The following is an 8,037-nucleotide window of genomic DNA, read 5'->3' as shown; positions in this document are numbered from 1 at the left end:
AGTGACGATTCTCAGCAACCGTGGAAAAGGGAGCTAGGAGGTCAGCCAAGCCAGCCACTCCTGGGGCAAAGGCGGTTGTAAACCAGGCAAAGAAACAGAGGCTCAGAGAGGTTGGAGAGTATGCCCGAGGTCACACAGCCAAGTAGCTCTAGAGTCTCCGTGAGGGCTCTGCTGTCCTACCCCAGTCCAGACACTTTCTGGTTCTCTCCGTCTGTCTCTGTCTCTCTGTCTCTCTGTCTCTCGCACACACACGCACACGCATGCACGCAAGCAGCACCCACTCCAGCTCCCACTGGAGATAAAAGGCAGTGTAACACACAAATTGCTAGTCACACTTTATTCACTCGCCAGGAGGTCTGGGGGGATCCTGGGCAGCAGATCGAGCCCCTGGGAAGGAGGAAAAGGGGGGCACTAGTTGGAGGGGTGGAAAGCGCCCCGTTGGTGCCACTGCATGTCACGGATGCGGCGCACGGACTGCACCTGGGGATGGGGAGCCCCAAAGTCACAGCTGTCCTTGTAGTCTCCCTTCTCCAGCAGGTACTGCAGCCCGCGGTAGCCAGGGTACTGGTAGCCGACCCACCTGCAGGCCAGGGGTGAGGGGGGACGTGGAGGACAAAGGAGATGAAGAGAGAGAGAGAGAGGAGAGCATCCATAAACCGCCAGGAAGGGGGAGTTCCCAATCATTTCTTACTTCCTGATTGTTAAGCAGGAACACCACCCTTCTGGCATCCAGCCTCTGCTTTCTTCCTTCTCTTGATGGGGAGCTCACTACCTCTTGAAGCAACTTTTGACTGCACACCTGATACTGGGATCAGAGGAAGGGATGATCTCAAGCCCACTGAAACCTAGAATGAAACAGGTCTCCTAACTGCCTCTGTCCACCCTCATGCCAACCTCATGCCTGGCTGCAAGGCCAAAAGAGAGTAGGCTAGGTCCCAGGAGCCCTCGGTGATCCCTCTGTCATTTGAAGTCATTGCCAGCCTTGGGGGGGGGTGTCCTTCACTCTTTGGAGCACCTAATGAAAGTTAGTTTCTTCTCCCCCAAATGTTACAAAGTCCTGGCCGACAAGGACCTGCTTGGCCACCCCGTGGCGCACCTGCAGCTCTACCTCTCAGTCTTGTGTCCCTCTCTCTCTGTGCACTAGCCAGTCTGGAGTTTGTAGAGTCCCTCAGACTCGCCAGGCCCCTCAACCACAGGGCCTTTGCACATGCTGTTCTCTGTCTGGAATGACCTTCCTTCCTCCCTTTACACCTGCACTTCCTACGCTTTCTTGGGATCTGAGTTCAAGAGTCCCTTCTTCAGGGAGGAAGTCCAGATTTGTGGCGGATTCTTAAATTATTAACTGTTGACCCCAACGAGGCTGTTCGCTCTACAGAGCAGAAGCCAGGTCTCTTTACCTTGACATACTGAGCACCAAACATGATGCCTGGCACGTAGTGGCACTCAACAAATTGCATAACGAATGAATAGACGAAGAGGATCACGGATACAGAACTCCGCACACTATTTTACCAGCAACTATGTGTTGGTAAACCAGCTCTCTGGAGGGAAAAGGGTCTTGATTTGTATCATATTCCAATTTCTGTGGTGTAAATACTCCCACTATGGCTGATTTTGAGCTCCCAAGGATTCCAGCTCGCAAAAATTCTGAAAATGGAGGAATTGGCTCTTGCAAACTGGTACGAGCCAGCTCCAGCTCACCCCTGCCGCTGGCCTGTCTGCGACACCATAGAATCGAAGTTTTGCACAAGAGAAATTCCCGGTGGGTGATGGCCAGAGTCTATGCACCAAGGAAGTTAAATTCAATGGGAAATGACACATCCTGTTTCTAAACTCAGGGACTCATGCAGTAAAGAAGCAGTGTGGGCTGAACTTCCTGACACTCACAGCTCTGGTAAGACCGCTCAACTCATCTCTACCCTTCCATTCCCCCTGACTCTGCCTCACCTGTACCCCTCTAACGTTCACTGTCCTGCTCTTGGAGAATGAGGTTAAGGCCACGCTTTCTCTCCCCCAGAGGTAGGGTATTGGCCAAAAAGCAGATCTGGATGGGACCGCAGGCCCTGAAAGCCACATACAAGCTCACGATTTCCACACCCATTTTCCAAAGGGAAGACTGAGGTCGCAAATATACAAGATCAGCAGGGTCCAGGGCAGAGCAGGTCTCAGGACCCCAACCCCTCAGGTCTGGGCTCCTGGGGCAGGGTCAGCCTGGGCTGGGTCGCCACTCACGTGCCACTCTGCACCCGCACCGACGACACCTTCTCCTGGTAGCCATGGGCATGGAAACTGGGCACGTCATCGTCTATGATTTCCATCTTCTTGCCCGTGAAGTTGGGGTTTTCATAGAGGATGATCTTATGCTCTTGGCTGTCCTGTTGATAGGGAGCGGGGAAAGGGAGCGCAGGAGAGGAGCCCAGGGTGAGCCTTCCCACCCGTCCAGATGCCCCAGCATTGGGATCAGCACAATCTGCTTGTAGACTTCTGGCCCAGTACCCTGCTACTTAAGTGTCTACAAAAACAGCAGTTAAACACGGCCGTTTGTTGGGGGACCCACTGGGTTGTTTTCAAGTGACACTCCAGAGTCTATAATTCGAGGCACATTCAATTCTGATATGTTACTTTCCCTCAGCTCCCTTTAAAAAAAAACAAAAACAAAAACAAAATGGCGGACACGATCTACACACCCAGAAACACAGGCTGGTGGGGTCCCAAGCAGGCACTTTGGCTCTCTTGGCTCTCCTTCCTCACCACATCTCTTCCCATCTTCCTGTTCCTGTGACATTATTCTTAGCCATCCCCTTTAACCCTTTAGAGACCCTTATGCTATCTGGCGGATGAGAAAACTGAGGCTCAGAGAGGTAAAGCTGCTTGCCCAAGGTCACACAGCTAGGAGCACTAGAGCCAATGTAGGAACCCAGGTCCATGGGGTGCTAAGTCCAAAGTTCTCCGAACTTCCATCAAGCTCTGGGGTGGGCTAGCCTGCCTTGGGGAGGCTTGGGAGTGGACCTGAGCATTGCTGGGCCCTGGGCCCTTTCTAAGAGTTCACATTCTAGTAAGAATCAAGATCCAAGAAGCACCAGAAGGTCCCGCCAGCATGAGTTATGAACACGAGCTAATGCACATTTTCCTCCCCACCCAATCCCAGAATTCCTTTTCACACTCAGGATGACTACTGTTTATTGAGCAATTGCTCTGTGATGGGTTCTAACCTCAGGAATCTCAGGGCAGCAGATCCAAATATCCCCATTTTACAGATGGGAAACTGAGGCCCGGGGAAGTGAATGACTTATGCGAGGTTGCACAGCCAGGAAGTGTGCCCCGCCCCATCAGAAGGGTCCTAGTGCCGGAGATGAAGGCTCCCTCCTGGTCCCTAGAGCCCTGGCTCCAAGGAGGCAAAGAAGAGGGAGCAAGAAGCAGCAGGAGGCTCTCACCACTTTGATGGGCCTCAGGGAGCTGAGGGAGTCCGTCCTCCGACTGCTGGTCCATGAGTCCCAGCGGGGGTACTCGCCCTTCTCGAACACAAACTGCTCACCCTTGCAGTTGGCTTGTTCGTAGCCCACCCAGCTGCAGTGGAGACAGAGAGAGAGGGCAGGTCAGGCCAGCCCCAGCTTCCCCTGGCAGGACCCCAGCTAGTCACTCGAGCGCCCAGGGCTCACATTTGCCCAGCTCCCCCATCAAACTCCAGACACTGCCAAGCCAAGAGCCGAGCCACCTCAGTCCTCCAGAACTCAATTCGGAACCATCAACAATCCTTAATAAAAATATCAAAAGTTCTATTTCTAAAAACAGAAGGCAGAGGGGTGTCAAGTCCGTTTGAGAAATTCTTCCATCCAAATGTTAACGTAAAAAGGCAACTGAGAATCAGATACGGTGTTTAAATGGTCAAAACTTCACTTGTCCAGGAAGATGTGCTCCTGGGCACACCAGACACCCAGAGCATGTCGGGGAACAGAGGCCGGACAGGGGCATTCCTTCGGCTGTGTTCTCCACACCCGCAGACCTGGACTTGAGTGACACTGTTGCATTCTGCAGAATTCCCCGAGAACCTTGAGCTGTGGGATGGGTCACCCAGGACCCCCGAACCCCACGAGGATCCCTGACCCCTTGGGAGGGGGTCACCGGTGGCCACCACCAATTCCTGAGGCTCTCGCAGAGAAGGAGTGGTCAGGGAACCACAAGGACGGGCCCCTGTGGGCTGTGCTGAGCTGTGTGACATGAGCAGGGCAGAGTCACGTCCTACCATCCACCTCCCCTTCTCTCCGGGGTCAGGGACCCAAGGCTGCTGGCCGCCACATGTGCCCATGAATCTGCTGGAATCCAGGATGCCCCGGATTGGGGAAGGGGTCAGTGACTGCAGAGCTGGGACATCTGGCTTCAAACCTCGCAGGAGAGGGAGGACACGCCCAGAGCCAGAGATTGGCAGCTCCAGAAAAGTCCACGAGAGTCACTGTGTCCATCTCCCTGCCTTGAGGAAGTGGCTGGCCTTGGGGTCAGGCTTTTTCCACAGAGGAAGAAAGCCAAGGCTCAGAGAGGGAAGTTGCTGGTCCAGCGTCACACAGCCTGAAAGTGGTGGAATCTGGATTCGAACCCAGCTCTATCTGACCCCAAAGCTCAAATTCTCTCCAGAGGCTGCCAGCCACCAAATCGCACGGTCCAGGGGGCGCAAGGAGGGCAGATCCCCCCAGCTCCACAGCCCAGGCGCCTCACCCTGGTGGCCCCCAACCAGACGAGCCTTCCTCTCCCCACCCCTTCCCCGGTACGTACGGTCCAGCCTGCACCAGGACAGAGCCTGCCTTCTCCACGCCAGTTTCTTTCAGGTTGGGGCAGGGCCCGCTGAGCTCATGCGAGTGGCCCTGGAAATTCTCCTGCTCAAAGATGATGATCTGGAACAGGAGGAGAGGGTCGGCCCCGTCATCATGGGGAGGAGGGAAGCAGGGCATTGGGGGTGAAGAGGGGGCTCCGAGAGCCTCCTGGGAAGCTGCTGGGCTCCTCCCTTGGGAGTCACAGACTCAACACGGAGTCAGACAGTCCCGCTCTGCCAGTTACCGGCTGTGAGACCCGGAGCCAGGACTTGACCTCACTGAGCCTCGGTTGCTGCATCTGTGAAATGGGAAATGACAGAACCCTCCTCATGGGCTTGCAGGAAGGATTCAGAGAAGCGTAAGGGTTCGCACACAGTGTTTGCTCTTTGTGTGTGGGAGGCAGACTCCTGTGAAGTAAGGGACGTCCCACGGAGCCCGGGTGCCTAAGAGGCTAGTTGAGGTTGGAGTCCAAGTTTGTCTGATGCTGTTTCCAATGGGGCAGCGCTTTGCAAACTCACAAGCACTCAGAGCCCCTGGGATCTTGATGAAACGTGGTTTCTGAGACAGCACAGCTCACAGGTGAGGTAGGGCTTCTCTTGCTCCTGCTAGAGCCAGCCCACCGCCCTACCCTAACCTAACCCTGTTTTACCCCTGGCTCTGCAGGTCCCCTCCTGACCTCCCCTGGGATGCTTCTTAAAGGGACGGCTTCACTCCCTTTGCCTCACCTGGCGCTCTCAGCAGCCCACGGAAGGGGGCCAGCAGGATCCCCATCAGGGAGGCTGAAGGGGCCCCCCAAGAGCACTAACTGGGAGGCCAGCTGCCCCCTTCCGTGATCCCAGAGCACATTTGGGGCAGAGGTTCTGTGGCTGCACTTCCCCAGGGAGCTGCCCCCCCCCGCCCCCCGGTGAAGAGGTGGGCTCGGGCCAGCGGGCTCCCAGGAGGGGCAACTGCACTGGTCAGCACTGGCTGGGTAAACAGGGCCCTCTCTCCCAGGCCGGGGATTAGCGAGATAAAACCAGGACGGGGAGGCCCAGTGGGGCTCCGAGACAAATTCCATGGGCTCAGTCCAGGCTTTGTGGTCACTGACTCGACCACAGGAGGGTCAGGAGACACAGGTTGTGATGTTACCCCGTTGCATCTGGCTGTGCAAACTTAGGAAGCAACTTGGTTGCCTTGAGCCCCAGCCTGCCCATCTGTAAAATGGGGGATCATGCTTCTTTTGCAGGGTACTGGGAAGACTCAAGAACAGGGATGTCAGAGGCTCATGGACAATTACCCCTGCCTGGGAGACAAGGGCTGGCAGCGGGGAGGAGGGCAAGGAAGGTCAGCCTCTCCTTGTATCCACAAGGCCTCGAAGAGCCCAGAAGCTATTATGATCACGGCTATTGTTTTTTATCAACACACGGGGGCTCACATTTTTACACCATATCTAATCTTCTAAACGCACGCTGCCCGATGCCGCGGCCGTTAGCTACCTATGTCTGTGGAACGTGCTCGACCGTCCAAATGAAGATGTGCTGTCACGGAAAAGACACATCGGATTTCAAAGATTTAGAATAGGAAGGAAAGAATCGAAAATCTCTTTCTCATAATGATTCTATTGATTCTACATGAGGGTATATTGGGTTTAATGACTTAGAATACGAGAGTTAATGTCTCCTGCTTCTTTGTCCTGGTTTATCGTGGCTGCTGGGACGTGTTGAATCGCACACGTGGCTGGATTTCTGTGTCTAGGGGACAGCGTGGCTCTGAACACGGTGCAGAGGCCTTCGTGCTGGTGCTGAGACTCACGCAGCTCGCTCCTACCTCTGGGCCTTTGCACGCACTGCACCCTCTGCCTGGAGTGTTCTCCCCTACCCCCACCTGACTCACGTGGCTGGTGCGCCGGGTCTCCGCTGTAATGCCCCCTCCTCAGAGAGGCCTCCCTGACCACCTCTGCTAACACCGCCTTTCCGCATTCATCCCCACTCTCTTCACCCCTTACCCTGTTTCATGTTTCCTGAAACACTTCCCACTCCTGAAGTCCTCGATTTGTTTGTTTGTTGTCTGCCTTTCTTCTAGAAAGTAAGAATGGGGTCGGCGGGTGGGGGGCTGCGTCAGCTCAAGCTTCCCAGGTGGGGGAGGCCCCATGTCAGACCAAAGGGCAGTGCCAGGCCAGGGCCACGGAAGGAAGCCAGACAGAGGAGGCCAGGTGGATGGTCGCTGGTAGAGGTCTGGCTACAGATTGGGTATGATGAGCCTCTGGCCATTGTGGGGGCGGGGGGATCCTAGGAGGATGGGGAGGACGAGGAAGCAAAGCAAGCAGTAAGAGATGGTGTCAGGGGGACACACTTCAGGCCAGGCTAAGCTGGTTTCCTTTGCCTCTTGACACCCACCCTATGCCCTGAATCCAGTTCTCCCCATTTTACGAAGGAGGGAACTGAGGCTCAGAGAGGTCAAGCGACTGGCCCGGGTCACACAGCAGGTCGGAAATCCCACCTCGCCTCCTGTTTGCAAGCCCCTTCTCTCACTGGACTGTGGGTCCACCCCAGCTCTGGGGAGCCCCCATGGGCATTGGGGTATGGGGTAAGGCAGAGACGCTTAAGTCACCAGCGCTGGAGGCTGGTGTCAGGAATCTCGGCATGCCGGTCGTGGGCTGGGGAGGGGCCTTCAAATCAGTGTCAGGGAGACTGAAGCCCAGAGAGGGGGAGCTTCAGGAAGGAAGATGCCAACTCGATCTTACAGAAGGGAAACTGAGTCTGGGACAGGGGCTGTGCTTGCCCTGTTGCCCTCTCCCACTGTGGTACCCACCTTGGGGTTGAGGGGCTGTGGCTTGCCCGCTTGGGTCTGGTGGTCTGAGGCCATGGTGGGTGGTCCTGTGCAGGAATGACCTGGAAGACATGCGGGAAGGGGTTGTGAGGACCTCTCTGGGCCCTCGGCTTTCTCACCTTGAGGGCCTGGGGTCTGCTCCGCTCTGGCCTGAGGGTCTGCTCTTGGTCTCCCCGGTCTCAGGTTGTCCCAGGGCAGCGGGGGCCGCAAGCGGTGGTCTGAACTTCCGTCCTTAGCTTCATTTCTGTGTGCCCGGAGGGAAAAACGAGGTCCGCTAAGAAAGTGGTGATACATTGGAGCTTCAGCCGAGTCTGGTCCCAGATGGGTCCCCGTCAGTCAGCTCCAGACAAGTGGAGCAGAACGCAGACCCATCGATATCATGCAGAAATGTCCTGACCGAAAGAAAAGTGGGGGCCACAGAACC

General features: G+C 55.8%; 1 protein-coding gene across 1 annotated transcript; it reads right to left on the bottom strand.

Annotated features, from left to right (window-relative positions):
• Window positions 1-411: 411 nt before the first annotated feature.
• On the bottom strand, window positions 412-7,649 carry CRYBB2 (crystallin beta B2). Its single transcript, XM_045791541.2, has 5 exons — window positions 7,596-7,649; window positions 4,768-4,886; window positions 3,435-3,567; window positions 2,233-2,375; window positions 412-580 (listed from the first exon to the last, which is right to left on the bottom strand). Exons 1-5 carry the CDS (start codon window positions 7,647-7,649, stop codon window positions 412-414), a joined length of 618 nt encoding a protein of 205 aa, XP_045647497.1.
• Window positions 7,650-8,037: the final 388 nt, after the last annotated feature.

This window comes from Ursus americanus, chromosome 30 (assembly GCF_024610735.1).
Source record: "Ursus americanus isolate L20-20 chromosome 30, mUrsAme1.1.p, whole genome shotgun sequence".
NCBI lineage: Eukaryota > Metazoa > Chordata > Mammalia > Carnivora > Ursidae > Ursus > Ursus americanus.
This window is presented reverse-complemented; position numbering and strand designations above follow the sequence as displayed.